Here is a 24,045-nt window from a genome sequence, read left to right on the forward strand (position 1 = left end):
ACTCATAAAAACCACAATCACATTGTTCTCCCGATAATACCATAGCAGAAATATCGCGTTATCAGCAACAGTAGCTGCGGTTGGTACTGCTCACAGGGAATTATGTTGGTGCAGCACGAAGTAACTTAAACCCTATTGGTGTCGTCCCTAAGGAAGATCAGCCAGACCTTGGCATACTGATGTAATTGAATTGCAATTGCGCAGTACGTTGCATCCATCACAACTTCGAAGAGTCTACGTGTTATTCAACTTCGTTTCTTGAATCGCCGCTACAATTATCCCTCCCCGACTCATAATATCCACAATCCAGAAATTTCACTTTATGAGGAATCGGGAGGTACCGTGGCGGCTATATGAAGACGTGCACCCAGACAAGCAGGTAGTATACCTCCGAACAAGGACTAAGTACCAAATTTCAGGCATTTCGGTGGGATAATGAGGCCGCAACCTTCAAAATATCGAAAATCGAAAGGTACCATTCTATAAGGGCTATATGAAGACACATATATCTACAAATTTTAGGTGTAAAGGGTTATACCCTCAACGAAGACTAAGTACCAAATTTTAGCCGTTTCTTTGGAATATTGAGGACACAACCTTCAAAATACGAAAATTCGGAATGTACTACCAAATCTCGGTGTGATAATTAGGCTAAAACCTTCAAAATACGAAAAATCGGGAGGTACAGCTCTACGGGGGCTATATCTAACCGTGAACCGATATAACCCATTTTCAATACCAAACATGCTAGGAGTAATAGTTGTTTGGTTTCAGATTAAGCACCAACCACCTTTATAAATCCCTAGATTTGCGTGCAAAATTTATTTTGTCCACACAAATTGATTCCATCCTTTAAAACGTAAACTTGAAAACTGAAGAAAAAATTGCACTTTCAAATTCTAATCCACAGTGCTGTGACCTCTTGGCATTTTCCAACATAACCAATTTTCGTTGAACAACATATTTTTGTCCATCCGAATCATGGCAAATAGCAATGGACAGAAAAAAAACCTGTGGCACAAATATGTGTAGAAAAAATGTGTTTTGGTCAAATCTTTGAAAGCAATTCAACGATTGAGTGTTTCATGAGCAGCAGAATGGCAACGATGGAGAATGGATGGACGACGATGGATAGATGAATTGAATTGTTGTCGTCTTATTAGGGTTTCAGTGAAATTGTTGTTGTTGTTGTTGGTATTTCTGTTGTAGCTATAACATGTATTGTCGGTCACCTATGTTGGATGCTGGAATCTAAAGTGCTTCATTGAATTGACGAACATAGGTTCATTTCTTCTACATGATGGAATAAAGAATGTAATACCTTCGAATGGCAGCAACAACACAATCAACTAAATTAATCTATTAGCACAGCAATTTTCTAAACGAATTGAGTTATTTTTTTCTTATGTCTTTCTTCTTTGAAATTCTTTTTTTTTCAGGATTTAAAAACATATTTTTCATTACCTAGAATTTAGTTTGTTTTTTCTGCGGAAAAAAATAACTGACCATTATACTCATAATTGGATTTCATGATTAACTGGTTTCTTGGAATAGTTTTAAAAAGAAGGTGAACACAAAAACTAGCTAAAGCCTTCAAATTTAAACAGTAAATATTTAAAAAGTGAAATATTAAAACAGAACCTTTAAAACTCTATTACAGTTTCTGATACTGTGGAATACTTACTCGCCATTTGTTTGTCCTCACAATAGTTGGCACGCCATGGATAATCACAGCCTTCCGTTACACCACGATGTTTGCCAGCAAATACCAAACCATTGGGACAATCGTACAATTCCGGTTGATTATTGACACATTCCCAATAGCGATCACAATAGGTGACATCACCAACCACACGGCCTTTTACTTTACAAGGATCTTCCTGATTTGGTTTCAATTGTTGGGCAAAGGCGCCTGAACAAACTATTTGCGGAATAAAAGAAGGACACAAAAGAAAAGAGGAAATTATTAGCAAAATATAAAAAGAAGAAGTAAAAAACATAAAAGACTTTTGTTGGCAAGGCCGTTTTTTCACAACTTAAATTTAGTTTTGGAATTACGTAAAATAATTGACTTAAATGTTAGACAATATATGCTTAAAAAACAAATCGTGGCGACCCATTAAATCAATTGGAATCAACAACAAATATTATCAAATAAAACTTTATTGATATAAACAAACAATTAGTTATCAAACAAAACAAAAACAGAAACGTTTTTACCTTTGCTACCTTAAATCGAAAACAAACTTCCAAATAAGCTAAATGGACTTCCATGGAAAATAATCGCCATCGCCACAAGTAAGAAAACAACTGTATCAAATTACAGGTAATCTTAAGGAAATTTCCTTTGTAAATTGGCCATAAATCCATATGGACACAGCTCAAGCTAAACGTTGCTGTAACAATATCTCAGGAAAGTTTCACGGAAATTAGTTTCAATTTAATTTGTCCAATAAAATAGCATGACAAACAATACATAAGGTAAAGTCAAAGAAGCATGCGAAGCATATCAAAAGAAAGATTTAGGTAATTCAATTACGAAAAAGAAAAAAAAACGTATTTTCATTTTATGCGCTTTTTCGAAATATATTAGGTTAATTTTCTGGGCCATGGTATTTGAACATTTTTGTTAACTCATGGAATTAAGGGATTAATCTTCAGCGACACTATGGTAATTCTAGGTTACTAATGGCCTGAAGTTCAGAAATTAAATTTATTATAGATATTTTATATTTTATATGGGGATTTCTGAGTGAAATCGGACAATTTTTCAAGATGACGTTTTTGATTTCCCTTACTTTTTGCTGTGGTGATGCTGCTCATCAACGAAACGTTTTAATATATTTTCAGAGTGTTTTTGACTAACGGTTCCAGAGATATCGCGCCTTAAAAATGTAAAAAAAAAATGTTTTATCAGCTATCTAATAAAAAATATAAAAAAATTGCATAGTGGGGTTGTATGGAATTTTCGCGATATAAAATTTAAAATCAATTTTTATCAATGATTGTACTCTTTGATTATCTTGAAATTTTTTGTATTAAACTACGATTAATTACAAAAATGTTTAGATGTATTTGGTAGTGGGATTCGAATGATTACTATTTTTTCTTAATTTTTTAAAATTTGTCAATACAATTTTAAAAATCGAAAAATGACTACGTTTTTAAGATGTTCAGCTCTACCCCTTTACACAATAAGAACTTGAACGAAATTCTGTGGCATTTAGTAATTTTCGTTCACTTATGGTACGTACATAACATATTTACATTTACGGCACAACCACATCCATATCTCACCCCTACACATCAACAGCGACAATAATATCAAATATGAGAATTCCACCGCTATTCATATACCAAATTTAGTACTATTTCATACTTTTTGTACGAAAGTACGAATTTCATTAACTATCCCAATCCTCAACTCTAACAGTAATAGTAGTTCTATATTTCAGGATTTTAGCTCGATGCGTTTAACAAATCTAAATCGTATATATAGGTTTAGAGGCGGTATTACCCCAAAGCACCCTGTTATACGACACTTCTGGTGTGTACATCGTGCGATTATGACATGTTATCTGTTTAGTACTTCTCGTACACATAAGTACGAATTTCCAAACCTATATCAATCCCACACTTCAACAGTAATCTTAATTCGAAATTACAGGTTTTCAGCTCTATCCGTTCACCCAAATCCAAATTTACTACCAGTTAGTACTTTTCGTACACATAAGTACGAATTTCCAAAACTACCTACATATCTAAATCCTACACTCAAACAGTAAACTTTATTCCAAATTTCAGATAAATTCCCAAACAAATGTACAAAACAAATGTTGAAAAATTTAATTTTTTTTACTTTTTTGTTAAAATAACAAATGAGTCACACTGGTATAAAGGAAAAATTGTATTGACAAATTTTAAAAAATTAAGAAAAAAATAGTAATCATTCGAATCCCACTACAAAATAGGTCTTAAAATGTTCGTAATTAGTCGTAGTTTAATACAAACAAAATTTCAAGAAAATCGAAGAGTACAATCATTGATAAAAATTGATTTTAAAATTTAAATCGCGAAAATTCCATCCAAGCGCACTGTGCAAAATATTTTTATATTTTTTATTAGATAGCTGATAAAACAACAAAAAAAATACAAAAAAAGATTTTTTCTATTTGGACCATTATTAAAGAAGTTATTAGTATTTCTTTGCACATAGTTTTTACAGAATTTCACATTTTCAAGGCGCGATATCTCTGGAACCGTTAGTCAAAAAATTCTGATGAGCAGCATCACAAAAGCAAAAAGTAAGGGAAATCAAAAATCTCATCTCGAAAAAGTGTCCGGCTTTACTCTGAAACCCCCATATATTTTTATATTTTACGAGCAAAATGCCGGCTACTTCCTATGCGGAAATGGAATAATTACAAATAAACAATATTTAATATGAAAATGGTGGACACTCAAAATTTATTTAGAAACCGTCTTCACGTTTACATGAAAGCAATATTACTCTATTAATTTTTAAAATCCTTGGTATTACATGTACAAACATTTCATACATTTTAAAGTCGGATTTTCATAAACATTCTGATCCAATCTCAACAGTGATCCTCATAACAAAATTCATTTATCGGTTCAGTCAATACCATCGCTTCAATATTTAGTATTATTTAATACTTCTAGTGCACTTATTGTACTACCAACCTCTAACAGTGAACCTGACAAACAAATAACAAATCAATATTCCACTTCTATTCCAAATTTATTGCAGTTTCGTACTTTTCGCACACTAATTATATAAACAAAATTTCACCCAACACCAAATTTAGTACCATTTTGTACTTTTCGTATTTCCAACACCAACTCAATAATTCAGTTCTCAGCAACCTCCATCCATACCTAATTTTAGAAGTTGTATCCATTTTACAAACTCCTTATCTAAACACCAACACAGACCCTAATAAAAAATTCGAAATTTCAGCTATTTCCCTTTATGCAACATCAAAATGGTACCAAAAATAGTACTTATAATAGGTATAATTTTCAAAAAATAAATCCTTATTACCAAAACTACATCCCAACTGCGATACTCATTTGCAGATCTATCTGTTCTCTTAAAACCAATTTTAGCAGTATTTACTACTTTTCGTATACAAACAGTGCTGCTCAAAACATTTAAAGATTTAAAAATTAATTTGCAAAATTGCAGTTATTTTCAAAAATATACAAAATAAAGATCGACCTCACTTTTGATTCTGCTCAAAACATTTGCAAATGTGAAAATTTGATTCAAAATCTGAAGAAATTATTTTTGTTTTGATAATATATTGTGAGTTAAACCTTTTATTTACTATATGGAGACAGAGATACACAGGTAACTAAAAAAATTAATATGTCATTTGGGATCCTGTGCTCTAAGGATAATTGTTAAATACCAAGGTTTATTCGATATTTAATAGTCTAGAGTCCAGATTAGAGTCCCTAAACCTCCCATATGAATTAAGATTACTTAAGCTGATCGGGTCCGATAAGAACATAAACATACTAGTTTTACGTGGTTATATATAGGTTTAGAGGCGGTATTACGCCAAAGCACCCTGTTATACGACACTTCTGGTGTGTACATCGTGCGATTATGACATGTTATCTGTTCGGTTAGTTATTGGTTCTGATAGATATCTCGACCTCATGCACCCGGTTCCATTTTTGTCCATAAAAAAACCTCCAGGACTATATAAAACACCTCCTAAATTTTGGGTCAACTTTTTGTATAAGGGACATAGAATTTAAATATTGATTTAAATCGACGAGAAGTACTCGGTTTAACTACTCCAAAAACAATACCACACATGTTTTGCAAAATTTCTATGAAAAATTCCACTTTTCATGGAATTACTGTTTTTCCAAAATTTGCATATTTTGATATACCGGTATCCTTATTATGTATCTAAGGGGTTTGTATATATTTGTTGGCGTCAAGTCTTATTTTAACATCTGTTGATGACTTCTGAGAAATCTGCTTAATAATTCGTATAATTATTTGGCCGTCCTCTTCAGGCGATGTTATTGTCTCTACAACTCTATCCCATTTTATCGCGATTTTAGTCCTTTGAAGCGGTATCCAGTTTTGTTGTTGATATTGTGCTGTTCCTATGTTTATTTTTGCACTTCCACAATTTTCAAAAATTACCATTTTAACAAACCTTTGATATAAATTTGAGGACATAATTTAAGTTTTTCTTAAAAAAAAAATTGACTCGTCTTGTTTTCGGCATACTTGTGTTTCAAAAAATAGGTGGGATAAAATGTATTCCTCATGAAAGCTTTTTGCACCCTTCTTCTGATTAAAAACAATCTGATGCCAATTAATACAAAAAACTCGTCAAAAACGATTGTACCACGGAATTGTAAATGTTTTGAGCAGGCTAAACATGTGTGTGTACCAAATTTAATACCATTTTCGTACGCAATGAGTACGAATTTTCTAAACAACCTCAATCCTATACTCCAACATCAATATAATTTCCAAATTTCAGAATTCTATCTCTATCCGTTCAATCAAATCCAAATAGTACCAAATTTTAGTACCTTTGAAGTACGAATTTCCAAAAATAACTCTATACTCCATAGCTCAATCCTACACTTCAACAGTAATATTAATTCCAAATTTCAGGCTTCCAACCTTATCCATTCACCCAAATTCAAATTGTGCAAAATTTAGTTAACTTTTGTACTTTTCGTACACGTAAGAACGAATTTTCAAAGCTAACTCAATATCTCAATAAAAGTAGTCTTAATTCCAAATTTTAGTATTCCACCCAGCGTTGCAACAGTTTTTGGCAAATCGTCAACATGATCCAAAACTAGGTTTGGTTACGGTTTAATTCGATTTTGTAGCCGATCGTTTTGTCAATGAGACTGACAACATAAAATGTACATACAACACACAGAAATAAATATAACCAAATCTCACCAAGGGCTTGTCCTTAATTGAGCAGACCAATAAACTCAATTTCATGAATTTTTCATTTTTTAAAAAGTTCTTTCTTTCATCTGAAAGAGCACATCTTATACTACTTTTTGAATTTTTGTTGTTGAAAAATATTGCATTGTCTTGCGCTAAATGACTATCTGCGAAACCCTGCGAAAGCGTTTTGCGGTGCCAGCGATAGCTCGAAAACGGATGGGCCGATCATCGTATATTTTTGTAAGCATTTTAAGAACCTATTAATCTTGCCTTAAGGTGAAACAGAATTCTAAAGAAACTTTTTTTAAAAAATAAATTTTAACTGTCAAAGTCAAAATTTCATTTTTAACGAAAAAAATTACTGCTTTTTGTGAAAAAATCGGGAAAATTTTTTTTAAAATCTGTCTCGCTTAAGGACAATCTTTTTATGTATTTAAAAATATGTATTTAATAAGCTCATCCAAACCATATGAAGTCAATTCGGTTTCTAGCTATCGTTGGCACCGTCTTCAAAAATGTCATTTCGAGAAAAACGCGTTTAAAGTATCTATGCTTCATACAAATCTCAAGAAATTGTTACCTTCCAATTCTCATATATCAGACAATTTTGCTCTGATCGAAATTACATTTTTTGCAGCATACTCTACATGTACTTCAAAATAAGCCAATATTTTTTTTCTGAAAGTGACAAGTAGGGTTTACCCCTTAAATACCGATATAAAAACAGCTTTCAGAAGATGATAGTTTTCCCCGTGGTTATCGAGTTGTAGTAATGCAGCAAGGTAAACCTGTAGTGCGATTCTGTAACTTTTTTTAATAACGAACCGACATCGGTAGTTAACAAAAATATTCGGTTGAGTTAACGAATGTGCTATTCTGTAACTTTATGTTACCGATTGTAGAAATCGTTAACTCATACCGACGAATATCGATAGGAAGAAAATGTCAAATATTATATTTTAATATTATTTAAAATATATTTTGAAGCTGAAAACATTACTTCGTCGCGTGTACAAAACATAAAGCGTTTAAGAAAGAAACAATTCAGATTCAGAAGGAATGTGGCTCAAATGTTTGTCTTTTGGATGACTACGGATGACAGTAAAGAAGCTTTTCTTAGGATGTTTTTATTGTGTGTGTGATTTAAAAGTAATAAAAGTGATAAAACCATCATTAATCTTTTTTAAAAGCGCAGTTGTGTTGTTTTAATTAAAAGTTGGGATCATATTTTGGGTTGTGGCGCTCTGTATGGAAATCAAGCTTTGATATCTGACATGACTTAAGCCCCTTCAGTGATCGTGGATCCACGTTACTGTCATTTGAGTTTATATTCACATATTCAATCCACGCCGACATTAAATGAAATTTCTCATAGCGGAGAGTATGAAAAGTTCGAAAATCCAAGCCTATACGCCATTTTTAGCATTCTGTAGTGCGATTCTGTAACTTTTTTAAATAACGAACCGACATCGGTAGTTAACAAAAATATTCGGTTGAGTTAACGAATGTGCTATTCTGTAAATTTATGTTACCGATTGTAGAAATCGTTAACTCATACCGACGAATATCGATGGAATGAAAAATGTCAATTATTATATTTATAAATGTATTTATAAATTGAAAACATTATTTCTTCGCGACTTTAAAACGAAAAGCGCTTAAAGGAGGAACAAATTACTGATTTTTGACGGAATGTGCCTTAGATAAGAGTCTGCAAGTATCAAGGGTATCGTCAATCCCTAAACAGTCAAGTATGGTCAAGTATGTATGTGTGTATTTCTAGGCGACAAATGACCAATGTATAGATTTTTGTGGTTTTTTTTTCAGGATGTATGTACATATGTTATTACATTCCACGTAATATCGCTGCAACGCAAAATACCCAGCAACATGTTTGTAGCCAGAGCAGTAGTGAATCGTGAGTGCAAGTGATACGGGACTACGTGAAAGAAGTCATAATTTTTACGAGGGCATGGTGTCGCGAAGTTGGCTCTGCAGATGACAGTAAAGAAGATTTTCTTAAGATGTTTTCAGTCTTTCTAAGCAATAAAGGCGAATATTCTGCGATAAAAATTAAAAATAATCATTCCGGATCATTGGTCAGAAGGTCACTCCTTATTGTGCGTGTGATTTAAAAATAATAAAAATGGTAAAATATTATTGCTATTTAAAGCGCAGTTTTTTCTAATTACAAAGTTAAGGTCATATTTTGGGATGTGTCAGGAAATTGGAGCGAAAAAAAGAAGAGCTAGTTTCATCATATGAAGATTGAGATTTGAAATTTTACATGACTTGAGCTCCTTCAGTGATGTTCGTGGATCCACGTTACCGTCATTTGACTTTACATATTTAAAGATAGTTAAAACAATACTACACACGTTTTGTCCTCAATACAGCATTAATGTCAACGGAAGTCTTCTTGAAAACAGTATGCAATTCTTTGAGTAAGTCCTTTATAACAGTCCCACCCTTGAGTCCTTTTGAAACTTTAGCTAATGTTTTTCTTCTTTAAGAAGATGGTGTACTTTTTAGCGTAGCCTTCATATGCATAAGTTAACCCTCTTCTATATGCCTTAGGAAAAATTGTCTTGAATAAGCGGAGTTTAACTTCTTTACACGCCATATTAACATAAATCAGCTAAGAAATCTGCTAAATATTGCCATAAGGGACTGTCGTTAAGTCTTAACGAATACATTTTTTTGGTTGTTAACTTAACAACAATTTTTGGTAATTAACGACATATTTTACCGACAAAAATCTTTAAAATTGGTATACAGAATAGCACATACCGACAACTATCGTTAACTACCGACATTCGTCGTTAATTCTGTCGTTAAGGAGTTACGGAATCGCACTACTGATTGTTAGTGATGCTGCGTTTAAATCAATAAGATTATCACAGAACAAAGTAGGTTATAGTAATACTATTCACGTGTTGGCCTCAAAGCTAAATTAAAGCCAACATAAGCCTCCTAGAAAGATAGTTTTAAGGACATTGGTATAGGTCATACATAGCAGTACCGAACTTGAGTTCTTTTGAAGCATTAGCTAACGTTTTTCCTCTTTAATAAGTAAAACAAAGGTTAGCGCAGTCTTCATATGTAGAGTAGCATGGGGCAGCATCGCCATTGTTGCGCCTTCGCCAGCGCCGATTTAATTGATGCTAATCGAAGATCTACAAGTTCTCTTTGATAATCTTTTTGCAGTTTCAATAAAATCGGCGCTGTCGAAAGCACAACAGTGGCGAAGCTGCCCCATGTTATTCTACACAGTTAACACTTATGTAAATGCATTAAGAAGATTTTTGTCAATAAGGCGGAATTTACCTTGTGTACCCTCCTTATTAACATAACATATGTTCATATAAAACGCCGTTGTTAAAAGAAATCAGCGAAATATTGTAATAATGTACTGTCGTTAAGACTTAACAACTACTTTTTTTGGTTGTTAACTTTACAATAATTTTCGGTAATTAACGTCAAAATTTACCGACAAAAATCGTTAAAATTGGTATACAGAATAGCACTTACCAAAAATTGTCGTTAACTACCGACATTTGTCGTTAATTCTGTCGTTAAGAAGTTACAGAATCGCACTACTGGGTACACACACGAGTTTTAAATGACAAATTGGCTCAAACATCGCTTGCTTGACAGTGTGACCATCCGTGCTTGTCGGTACACGTACATTTGGTTGATGGGCAGTCGAAAATCGACAAAAACTCTCATTAAAGAGCACATCGGTATTTTATCTTGAAAAATTTTCAAAGAAGATTTTTATCCATTAACAGGCATACATACAAATTCAGCTTATGTAAATCCAAAACTATGAAAATACCTCTATTCCAGATATGTGCCTAAATAAGCCAATCCGTCTCGAAATTGTTTAAAAACATTAAAAAGAATCATAAAATCAAGTTTGGAACATTGCTTTACTTTAAGTCTTTCGTGAAATTCTGGTCAAAATATAGTTATCGTATTTAATTTCATACAATTCGGGATTACGTGAAAAATCGTAATTTTGGGCCAAAAAATCGTAAAAATGACGATAAATCGTCAAATTCGGCAACACTGATTCCACCTCTATCCATTCGACCAAATCCAATTTGTACCAAATGTAGTAACATTTAATACTTTTCGTACACATAATTTCTAAAACACATTTCCTTTTATAAACACCACTTCTCAACCTTAATTTCCTTTTATAAACACCACTTCTCAACCTTGATTTCCTTACCAAATTCCAAGATGCTAGCTATAGCCGTTCAGAATATACAATTGCTACTAAATTTAATAACTTTTAGTACTTTTCGTACACTTATAAGTCGAATTTCCAAAAAGTCTTTGGTAAATTTGTCTTCTAGTTCGAATTTCAAAAAAACCTAGCCTTATCCTTAACAACCCACATTCAACATTTCAAGCTTCTAGCTTCAGCCGTTTCGTCTGGGGGATGATTTCTCAGTCACTCAATCAGTACCTCACCCATTACTAAGCTCTTTTATATATTTGGATAGATAGATATTTTAGGTTTTATATTTTATATCTTATATTTTGTATTTTATGTTTTATATTTTTATTTTATATATTACTTTGTATTATATTTATTTAGATGGGTTTATTTCTTATTTCTTCTAGATGGCATATCTTTACTTCTTCTACACATTTTTCTGAATACTCAATATTTTTATCCAGTGTGTAACTTTGAGGTGAGTTGTAATCACATAAATGAACATATATTTCTATTAATAAAATGGAAAAAGTTCCACATAACAAAGTGATTCATTTTCGTATAAAACTAATTTCTTAAATTGGATCAAAACTTTCTGGGGTCAGCCATCAATCACCTGGAACTATCACAACACGAAAGATAGCAAAAAGAAAAAATCAAAACCAAAAAAGAACTATTAAGGTAACGACTAGCAATGAATCAAATAAACATTTTGTTCTTTGTTAATAAAATAAGCAGAAAAAAAGTTGTTAAGGGACAAAAAGAAAGTGTCCCTGCAAAAGGAAATATTCAAGAATATCCCAACAAAATATCATACTCTCATGTATATATATTAAAGAGCTACAACTATGGCAAAGTGTATGACATTTTTATTGCTTTTCTATTTAGTTGACATTTAATAGAATTTCACATGAACACACAAACTTTCAAACACCTCACTCCCTCACATTTACAGGATAAATAAGCAGTGTAAGGATTCACACAATTTCTTGTCTTTTGACTGTTTGTGGCTAATGGCAAACATTGGAAGGTCGGTCGTTATTACCTTCCTATATACACAAGATTTACAGAATTGTACGTACATACATTCAAATATGAATATTTGCCTATTCGCAATCAATGAAAGGAAGGAAAACTGCCAGCCATGAAGTCAACCGCCTAAATGTGTATGTGTGTATTTGTTATAGCTTCTGTTAGAGAAAGTTGTAAGTTGTATGCATGGTATTTGTGCTTATTGACAGGAAATTGACGATACATTGATGTACGTGTGTGTGGCGTTGAATTTTGTCCTTTTCTCACATAGTATTTATGTGTTTGTTGGTTATGGGTGTGTGTGTGGTGAAAAATAACTTTCAAATACTTTCGTATTGTAACGGATATTACATTTGTGGTTGCTATGATGTACCTTTACGTGATTGCTGTTGTCTTATATTTGACTGATGTTGTTGATTTTATTATTGTTTGTCGCTTTTTTGTGACATTTTTTTAAACACATACCAGTTTGTATGCATTGACACCATACATGTACGACGTTCTCGTATATGGTTGTGGCTTTTTTTCTTTTCCCTTCTTTGATTTAGACATTGACAAATTTCCAAAAGAGTATATCCGTGATTAAGGATTCATGTCGCTGTCTGCTATCCTGTCATTCTATTTTGGCAGTTTGAGGTTCTTTTTTTTTGCAAAAGAAACGGGAGAAAAACGTTTCCATGAAAGTGTTTCTTTCATAGACAATGTGAATAAATTAATAGCAGTGTCAGATTCTAAAATGTCAGATTCTAAAATAGAAATGGAATCTGAAATATCGAAATTTACATTGTAAAAATTTAATTTGTAGAATATTTGTATTTTATAGTATTTGCAATTTTTCAGTTAATTAAAAAATATTTGAAAATTGATCTTTTAGGGAATTTTGTAAACTGAAACAAGGCTTATTAGACTGATATACTGTCAATCCCACGGCAGCGGGTTATTCGATACCGGATTGAAACGGAACCAAAAATACCCGGGTTGCGCCCAGTGGCTGTTACCTCAGTGTACACATGTTTATATATTTACATAACCTGTAATGCCCGTTCCGGATTATTTTGGCCTGTGCCGGGGCGAAGGAAATCCCAGGACCAATTTATATGAGCTCAGGTTGTCACATTCGCCTCCACCACACTCAAACTTCCATGAGATGCAATAGATATCTTGAGTGGATGCATCTCATGGGTTGTTCTGAACTCGTCCATGCGAGGGACCAAGACAGAGACTATGTTGCTACATGCTTCGTGAACACCGATTTATATGTGCTCAGTTTGTCACATTCGCATCCACTACAATCAAACTTCCGTGAGATGCAATAGATAACTGGAGTGGATGCACCTCAGGAGTTCTTCTGGACTCGTTCATGCGACATAGACAGAGAAACATCAATTTTGGAAGTTCATAACCTTTTGGACTTGGGAGACTTTAATGCTCATCATGAGTTGTGACATTCGGCCGTCGGAAACAACAAAGGGTTATAGTGCTGGCTGAGCACATTGATAGCTCTACGTTTTGCACGGTCAATGAGGACGCCCCTACGAGAATTAGTGACGTAGTCTGGCAAATGACGCCAACTGGCAACCCGTCGCTTCACACGGTGCTCTTGAAACAAATTTAAATGGAAGGTGCTTACACCTTGGAAGTTTTTGCGGATTCTGAAACTACAATGTTTATAGATGACAAAAATCAAAAAACAAAAAAAATCGCCGGAGCGCTTTTCAAATAAATCGCTATCTAAGTTGACATTTTTAGGGGTTGTTTAGGTTTTCACAATTTTGCATCGTCCTATCAAAATGGGACTAAAGGAGATGTTGTAGCTATGAAAATTCTCTACAAGATCGACTTTTATGGTATTTTTGTAGTTATTACCATTTTTGAGATATAGAAGTTCAAATTGGGACAATGCACTGACAGTATCGCCGATACAGAATTGAATTGAATTGAATTTGAAGTGTCCCAATTTGAACTTCTATATCTCAAAAACGGTAAAACCGACGAGAATACCATAAATGTCAATCTTGTAGAGAATTTTCATTGCTACAACATTTTCTTTAGTTCCATTTTGATAGGACCTCCGATTTCTAAGCAAAATCGTGAAAACCTAAACAACCCCTAAAAATTTCAACTTAAATCGCGATTTATTTAAAAAGCGCTCCGGCGATTTTTTTTTTTTTTTGTTTTTTTTTTTTATTTTTTTTTTTCATCTATAAACATTGTAGTTTCAGAATCCGCAAAAACTTCCGAGGTGTAAGCACCTTCCATTTAAACTTGTTTCAAGAGCACCGTGTTCACTTGGATCCCCACAATTGTCTCCACCAGCAGACCGCCCGTTTTTATCACCTCTTACCGCTGTACTAATAGGACAAGTTTCATAAAGTTAACCAATCACCATTTCAGAGATCTGCCCAACCCGTGTGATGTTCGGGTAGCAGAAAGCAAATTCCGAGACATCATCTCTGCTGCAGTCGCTCGCCATATATCTGTTGGTCGAATACCCGACGTAACTCCAAATTTCCCAGCAGTGGCGACGGGATTACCAAATGCGCGTGCTGAGCTTCGTCGTGCCAACCCCAGTGTCCTCAGAGTCAGGGAGCTGACACTTGAAGTTTACAGGTTGGACGGTGAGCATGAGCGTAACAAGTGGTTAAATTATCTGAAGAGTTGCAACATTGGAACCGAAAAAAGTGGATTGTGGCAACGGCTTAATCACTCTAGAACCCTGGAAAGAAGGAAGATAGGACCTCAGTCACGTTTGGCGACGTTACGCTGATCCTAAGAGGTACGCAAATTATTTCAAATGACAATTTGTCGAGCACCCCGGAAGTGAAAGGGCGAAGATAAGAGCACTACGTCGCATTAGATCTGTTCCTGCCGAGAATGAAGCACCACAATTTATAATGGATGAAGTTGCGAATATTATCAGGAACACTAAATCAGTCAAAGGGTTCGGCCCTGATGTTATCTCCATGGTAATGCGGAAACATCTGAATGTGCAGGGAGTCGAGAATCTCACTAAAGCTCTCAACCTGTCGCTATCCACCCACGATGTCTGGAAAATGAGCAGGGTGGTCCCGCTACTGAAGCCAAGCAAAGGTTAATCGTACAGACCGATTTCGCCTTTGCCGTCAGTAGCAACGACTCTAGAGGGTCCTCCCCATCGTCACAAATTGCTATCCAGTTCCTTTGGGTTCAGCATGGGTTCCACAAGCAGCACACCACGACAACAGCGCTGCCCATCATGTCCACACATATTAGCCGAGAACTCAACCAGACGAAGCCGTGTATTAGAACAGTGATGATGGGGCTCGAAAGCCTTTCTCTCAAAACACTTTGATAGTGTCAAGCACTTCACGTTGTTTGATGACATCGAGCAGACTACCCACCAGCCAAGTTTGAAATGTTCGATAATCAATTTTATTCAGGAAAAATAAGTCCAAGCTCCGTAGAGTGAAGCAGGGAGTTCCACAAGGTGGGGTGATATCTCCGGAACTGTTTAACCTCTACCTCTTTATTCCGTCTCCTCCAGACGACATTGAGATCGTAACGTATGCAGATGATTCGACGATCTTGGCGTCGGGTAACTTTCCAGATGTCATTTGTGAAAGGCTGAATTCTTATTTGACTAATGTTACCACCTTTCTATACGTGAGCAATATGCAATTATCCGCCACTAAAAATACGGACACTATGTTCACCATATCGCTCATTTACTTAAAGAGTAACACATTTCAAAAAATCCAATTTCGAGAAAAACGCGTTTTAAATTTGCGATTGGAATTTGACTTCCCAACTTTAAAAGATTATTACGCAAAAACTAAAATAACTACTTGGTCCGTATTTTGTAAACAGCTAGCCAGATATCAGTGCTAAATTTCTGTGCAAGATCAAGCATGATTTGAATTGTTTTAGTCAATCATAAATTCAAAAAACTGTTGTGTTGAATTATGCGAAGCTCGTAGTAAATGAGCTGTAACTCGTTGAGTTTTAGAGATATCAGCATGAAAACTTGACTCAAGATAAAGTAGAAGTATAACGAATGGTTTTGTCTAGGGCTGAGCTAAGCTCAGTCGCTGCCAGGGTCGACCTAAGGACCCACAAACCTTAAGTAAAACACGAGTGTTTACAATTTCAATGTTTATTATAAAACTCTTGGTGTTTGATAGACGAACAATATTTGTGAGGAATATGGATGAGGTGTATCTTAGATAACCAATGGATAGATGACAATATGGTTGTTGTAATCGGCTCGATGGTGATCGGGTTTTAGATGTGGGCTCAATGGTAGCCGGGTTGTTGTTGTTGTTGTTGGCTCGATGGCAATCGTGTATGCTTGCGTCGGTTCTGATGTATTCGGATGTTGTAGGCTATTCGGGTGACTGTCAACTCGACAGTCGTCGGGTGTGTGGCTCGGCTCTGTGGTGTTCGGATTGCTGTCGGCTCGTTGACAATGAGCTGACTGTGAGCTGAGAGCTTGCTCTGAGCTGGGAGCTTGCTATGAGCTTGCTAAGAGCTGGGAGCGTGTAAGCGCTGAGAGAGCTTGCTATGAGCTGGGAGCTTGCTAAGAGCTGTGAGCTTGCTAAGAGCTGGGAGCGTGCTAAGCGCCGAGAGCTTGCTATGAAGTGGGAGCTTGCTAAGAGCTGGATCGAATCGTAGCTAACTAGTATGGTAGACTGCGGACGAGCCACACGCCTGTTCGTACTTTGTTCGGCTGGTGATCGACGACCTGGGTGAATAAAACCAGAAAACATATTCGGGTGGTTGCACGAAGTGAATGAGAATTATAATTGAATGGGATTGTAGTTGACTGCACTGAACCCAACATGTGCTATATGAAGGATGACAGGCCACTATTGAGCATGGGGTAAGTTTGTATGTATGTTTGGTACAGACGGTATAATGGAAATATTAAGGTGGGTTGGATATCAATGCGGGTCGAATGAGATGTGAGAATTGTATGAAACGGTCACGTTACAGAAGGTGTAGAAAAAATAGAAATTGCTAACCCTATCGGTCCACTCCTTGGGGTACCAATGTTCAACATTTTTGTGTGGTTAGGGGCTGTTCGAAGATCCTTTGGACATTTTTACCGAAGGTTTTTCTAGTGGCCCTGTTTACAGCGATATTATGTTTTTCTTAGGCAAAATCCCTATCTACAGATACCCTCCCGCAAATTTTTGAGCTTTAATGCAATCCATATTTTTGCCGGTGCATACGCCCAAAATTTTGAAAACCCCTAAATACATAGGTTTTTTTGGGAAAATGTGTTTCAATCCACAAAGGCTAAGGGTATATCTCTGTCGGCAAAGCCGACTGATACTTTTTTACTTGTTGGACATTAGATCTTGCTGACCAAATGTGGATTAGGATTAATGCTCAAAAGTGTTGCGAAGTAGGTACATGAAGCAATTAATCGCAATTTCTATACCATTTTGGAAGTAGATCTTATTTTGGGAATGATTTCTTGTCATTTCAGTTGGACAACGTAGAACTTAGAGCTTTAGGACCACTATGCCAGAAAGCATGGACTTGTCCACGAAAAACATAATATCGCTGTAAACCGGACTACAGCGAGTAGCATCGGTATACATGTTCAAAGGATCTACGAACACTTTAAGTACTTAAACAACAAGTAAAAAAGTATCAGTCGGCTTTGCCGACTGAGATATACTCTCAACCTGTGCAAATTGAAACACATTTTTCAGAAAAAACTTTCAAAATTTTGGTCGTATGAACCGACAAAAATGTTGATTAAGATTAAAGTTCAAAAATTTTGCGGAAAAGGTACTTAAAGAAATGGACACCCTTCGGGCTGTTTTCTCAAGAGGTATGGACTCGCCCCTGAAACAAATTTTACCATCGTAATTGAGGCAGCGAATATAAGTTGCTTCAACAAAAAATCAAAGTGATTCAATAGCAGGTCTTAAAGTGAACTTATCCAAAATTTTGTGTGGGAGGTACCGGATGGAGTGGACAAATATAGTCCATATTCGAACCTGATCTGTATCTGGTAGATATTATGAGAATGTTTAAAGTATGGACCAAATCGGTCACTCCCATCAAGAGTTATCGTGTGCACAATTTTTCCGAACATTTTTGAACATTTGTGGGGTAGGTAGCTGAAGTAGTGGACCGCTATTGCTTATCTACGGACTTAAACTTAGTTTGGAAACAATATTACGAAGGCCAAATTTTGGCCGGAATCGCCATATCCTTTCCATAAATATGGTGTCATAGGGTTTGTTTTTCAACTTTCAGGCTATTTTCTCAGGAAGTATGGACTTGCCCCTGAGGAAACTTGTACCTTCGTATAGGGGACAGTAAATACAAGATGTTACAACAAAAACCAAAGCGATTCGAGAGCAGGTCCTAAACTGAACTTTTCCTAAATTTTGTGTGGGAGGTACTCGAAGGAGTTTACCGATTGAGTCCATATTGGAACCTCATCTATGTCTGGTAGAAATTTCATAAAGTGCAAAGTATGGACCAAATCGGTTACTTCCTTCATGAATTATTGTACGCACAAATTTTCCCAACATTTTCGAACTTTTGTGGGGGAGGTACCGGAAGGAGTGGACCGATATAATCCATCTTTAATCATCTTTCAAAGCGATTCGAGACCAGGTCCTAAACTGAACTTTTCCGAAATTTTGTGTGGGAGGTACCAGAAGGCGTGAACCGATTGAGTCCATATTGGAACCTCATCTAAGTTTGGTAGAAATTACACGATGTGCAAAGTATGGACCAAATCGGTTATTCCCTTCAAGAGTTATCGTGCGCACAAGTTTTGCGACAATTATTGAACATTTGTGGGGGAGGTACCGGAAGGAGTGGACCGATATAACCCATCTTCGAACTTAAATCAAATCTGGACAAAATATTTCGATACCCAAAATTTTAACCGAATCGATTGATCCGTTCGAGAGTTATCGTGCGCACCAGCCAGACAGACGGACAGACAGATGGACGGACATTGCTAGATCTACTCAAAATTGTCTGAAACGGATATCGTACAAACATACTTGGGGTCTAAAACCATTATTTCGATGAGGCACATTTTTGGTCGTATCAAAGTGTAAATACCCTCTTTAGCCTAAAGGCTGAGGGTATAAAAATGTTGAACTTTTGTGGCGGATTTTCTATGTGGTAGATTTTCTCTGCCATATAAATCATTGATAGTGAAAATCCATCCACTAGAAAGGCGGAAACGACTACTGCAAAAATTTAAAAATTTGCGAAAAATGGTTTTAAAACTATTGCGGATTTATTAGTGTTTTCAGTGGATCGTTTCCTTTTCAGTTAAGAAACTATCAAAAAAAACTAAAATATCGCGGCGTCACAGCACAATCAAAAGGATATTGTACGTACTGTAACCAAAAATAGGTTTTTTTCGCAAAAATATCGCACTAATTGTTGGCCTTTGGCAGTGGATTTCCGTAATGGGTTACATATTCATTATACATATCAAATTATCCGTAATCGCCAGTACTTTAATCCCATCATCGGTTTTTAGAAACAGCCAAAATGTGCGTCGCATCCAGATAAATACAAAAAATACACCCAAAATCCGGCTTCAAAATGTCAGCATCCATTAAAGGTGGATACAGTGGAAGTTTTGAAAAGTGATACATTACATTGTAATCTTCATTTTGTATTCTTCAAGTTTTATTTTGGGCAGATTTCCGTCATTTGAATAGTTTAACCAGCAATCGAATAACAACGTAAAAATCTCGTTAGCTTCATTGCGTTTTTTACCTATTTTTGTTAATTTACGCTGTCATAACTTCCACACAAATTAACTTTTATAGCTAAATTTCTGAGCTTTGTTAAAAAACACTTAAGTTGACCAGCAATAGTCATAGTAACTGGTAAACTACAATAGTTCGTGTATTATAATAGTGCAAACATTGGCTTCCAGGAAACTATTTTTTTTTACTTTCACTCACTGTATACCCTCTTTAGCATAAATACTGAGGGTATAAAAAATTGGAGGATATACATTTTACTAGAAAAAATTTTGATTATTTTCTAGGTCAGTCTAATAAGGCAATGTTTCGATTTCAGTACAGCAATACATTGCCCAAGTTAATAAGAACATCTCGGATCTTGGTGTATGTTGGAGTAGAAAGCTGACGTTGGCCCTAGAAAGTCTATTCCGAGTTCTTCGACAAAATAAACGTTTTGTGTATGCACCAAAGTAAGTAATTTATAGATATGCTTCACAAATTAAGACATCTTCACAAAAACTCTCTATGAATAACCAATCAACCATTCCCTTGCCTCTAATTGACAACTTCTCTTTGCCCTTTCTACCTCATCGCATCCGTTGGTAATAATTCAATGTTAATAAAATGAAAACATCAACGTTAAAACAAATTACACGCATTTGACTGATTTAACAAAGGTAAATGAAATTAATTTCCAAATTCATGTGACATTATTCAATGTCCAAAATCCTTCAACCTCATCACGAATAACGACAGCATATACAGAGATGTCTAAAGCAAATGACGAAAGACATTGAAAATCCCCATTCCCCAAAAAACAAAAAAAAAAAACAGAAATAGCAATAGAGTATGAAATGAATATCATTAAATTTTATGCACACCCTCTTCCGGGTGGGTGCTGCAAAGAAAACGACAAGTATTAATAAAAAAATACTGTAGATAGAAGAAGAAAAGCCAGTCTGGCCCATACGACTATTTCTTCCAAGACATTGCAAAATGAGTTCTTGTTTTGCACACAATTTGAGCAAATAACTTTTGAGTGCTAACAACAAATAAAAAGAACATAAAATAAAATGAATTAATTCCCCAATGAAAAACAAATAAACCATAGAAATTAAAACATTAAACATTCGAGCGAGCGAGCGAACGTATGGAACAGGAAATGAAATGTTGTGTTAGCATTGCAAGGAAGTGGATATTAAAAGAACATGAAGAAGACAAGACAAGGCAATTGTTAGTATAAATTGCAAGAAAATATTTGTAGACATGCCCCAAAAATGATAAATGAATTGTCGTTGATTTGACATATTGTGTGTGTGTGTGATAGTCAGCACATGGCATTGATGGTATGAAATGGGCAGATAAAGTACGAAAGATTTAAAAAGAATATTCCTAGTTTGCTTTAAAACAACAGTTTTTGTTAAAGTATTTTTACCGTTATGGAATTAGGGTTTAGTTTAAAACGAGTGTTCGTTTTAGATTACGATTCTACAATGCTTTATTGAGTTTAACCATGCAGGACTTTATTTCTCTACTAAGCACACAGCTTATCTCTCGTAAGCACACAGCTTTACTCCATTCATATTACTCTTTACTACGTTTACACTGAAGGTTTTAAATCGCGGTCTGAATTACAACTCACTCTCCCACCCGTAGACTGTTCTAGCAACCTTAATCTGGGAGGTTCTTCAATGCACATACACACATACTCGTATACAAACAGACGAATGAATGTAAACAACGTACCAATAGGGTTGTGCTAATAAATACGAGGGAGTGGGAGGAGTTACAGTGAATGAAATCACAATGTAGATGCATAAATGAATAGCCATAGTATATGAGAAAGAAAGTACAAAAACAATTAGCTAAGTAAACAGTAAACAAAACTACGCGGTAGTTACATGATTGCAGTAAACTCCATACGGTAGGTGTTGTTGCAAAACTGATACAAATAAATTAAACGCTTAATAAAAATTTACGTTACATCTTAAATTGGCAGAAATTCATTTAAATTTACTTAAATCTACCAGTTACATTCGTAACATTATATTTGTATGTTCCTTTTTCTGGTTAATCTGGTTCTGGGTCTATTTTCAGTTTTAAGAATGTAGCTTTTTCGATGGGATACGAGTATAACTATAGAACTATAATAATATTCCACAAACATCCCAGGAGAAAGACTTGTCTTATATCAAAGAGTGCACCCCGATTGATATTAGCTCAGTGATATGGGACTTACTGTTTATTGCCGTGTCCACTCCAGTATTACTGGAGTTAATTGAGTAGGTTTGGCAGGACAGTAGAAAAGGTGCATTGTGTCATGCAGGCCTGTACCTGCTATTTCAGTCTGCTTAATAGGCTTGCTGAACTAGGAGTTCTCTCTTGTAAATTTGACCTCTCCTTCTAAATTATGAATATACCTGCTGACATGCCTCGTGGGGGTCCTATCCACCCTAGGGTGATTATGATGACTTTCACGGTAACACCCGAGCGAGTACTGCAACGAAAGCACATCATTGTTTTGATGTACTGGAAGAATCTTTTTCTTCTCATGTAGATGAAGACATGAGTAGGTACTCTATTGCAGATAGCTGTGAGATGCGCGGACGACATGAACATGCTATCGAATGTGACTGTGTTCTAGGAATAGGTAAGTCGACTTTCGATTAATCGATTTTTTTGCAGTCAAAAGTCTAAAAATCGTAGTCGACTTTTGTCTGGAGGGAAAATCGTTTTACAGTTTCAAAAGAAAACTCGGAAATCAACGAATAGTTAATTATACTCGATTATCTGCAGTTATGAAAAAGTCGAAAGTCGATTTTTAAGACAACTGAAATAATTGCTAGACCGAAGAAATCGCATTTTTAGTTTTAGACCAAAAACTAAAAGTCGAAATATGGATTATTGCTTTCCATTACCTATCCCTACTGTGTTCTCACCTCTGCGGTCCATGTGGTGAATAGAATGACAGAACATTTTGTGGAGGATATATGCATATTCCTCGCGGAAAGGTACCTGATGCCAAGATCATACAGTCTGTCATCCGCACACGTAACGTTCGGATGGGGAATGTAATACTGGGGAGGTAGAGTTTGAACAGTTCAGGAGACATCACCCCACTTTGATGACCTCCTTGTTTAACTGCACGGGGATTGCACTTCTTGTTCCAGAATTGCACTTACGACTGGAGTCGACACATATAATTGATAATTTAACGTTTCAAACTTGGCCGGAGCGTAGTCTACTCGATGTCCTCAAACAGTACTCGTCAGTGTCAAAGCTTTTGATAAGTTCTATCTCACGGTTTTCTCTGATTGAGTCCTCGACTAATATGTATGGAGATGTCGTGCAGCGCTGTGCCGCTTACGGAACCTATGCTTATGGTCGGCAACTGGATAGCTATTTCTGACGCTGTAGTCCTCTAAAGTCTCAAGCGTCTTTGCTACGGACGACAAACATTGGTCTGTATGATTCATGTCTGCTGACATCCTTGCCTGACTTTATTTGCGGGACCACCGTGCCCATTATCCAGACTTCGGGAACGATGTGGGTGGCTAGTGACAGGTTGAGAACTTTAGTGAGATACTCCAATTCCGTTACATCCAGCTCTATATGCATCGAAATGGATATTCCATCAGGGCCAAACGCTTTGGATGAATAAGCGTTCCTGATGACATTAGCAACATCATCCATTGTAAATTGTGGCAGTTTATCCTCGACAGGAAGAGATCTGATGTGACGTAATACTCTTCTCTTCGCACTGTCACTCCTGGGCTGCTCGTCAAACTGTCGATTGAAATAACTTGCGAACCTATTCAGCGTAGCGTCGCCATACGTGACTGATTGTTCCCCAAGACTATTATCGGTGGGATGTACACGATTACCAATTATACCTCGGGGGGTTCCACTTCTGACTCCTACCCCCATACATTCCATGTAAGGGTCATTAGAGGCAGGCTCAAGCGAGATAGGTATGTATTGAACAGACTGGTGCAATGGGAATATAATCCCCCACCTTCACTTCAGGTGAGATACTTACTCAGTACGTTGTAACCATCTCAATGTTGTTAGATGTAGTTGTTATTTTTTGCACCGCA

General features: G+C 35.7%; 1 protein-coding gene across 2 annotated transcripts in view; it reads right to left on the minus strand.

Moving 5' to 3' along the window:
* Positions 1–24,045, minus strand: part of LOC141398666 (protein obstructor-E-like) — a 505,056-nt gene that overhangs the window by 93,072 nt on the left and 387,939 nt on the right. For both annotated transcript variants that reach the window (XM_073976192.1, XM_073976191.1), the window contains exon 3: positions 1,685–1,921. In XM_073976192.1, coding sequence (XP_073832293.1) covers positions 1,685–1,921 — 237 coding nt within the window. The remainder of the gene's footprint in view (positions 1–1,684; positions 1,922–24,045) is intronic.

Source organism: Musca autumnalis, unplaced genomic scaffold, assembly GCF_047663935.1.
Source record: "Musca autumnalis isolate F117 unplaced genomic scaffold, ASM4766393v1 scaffold_3, whole genome shotgun sequence".
In the NCBI taxonomy this organism is placed as follows: Eukaryota; Metazoa; Arthropoda; class Insecta; order Diptera; family Muscidae; genus Musca; species Musca autumnalis.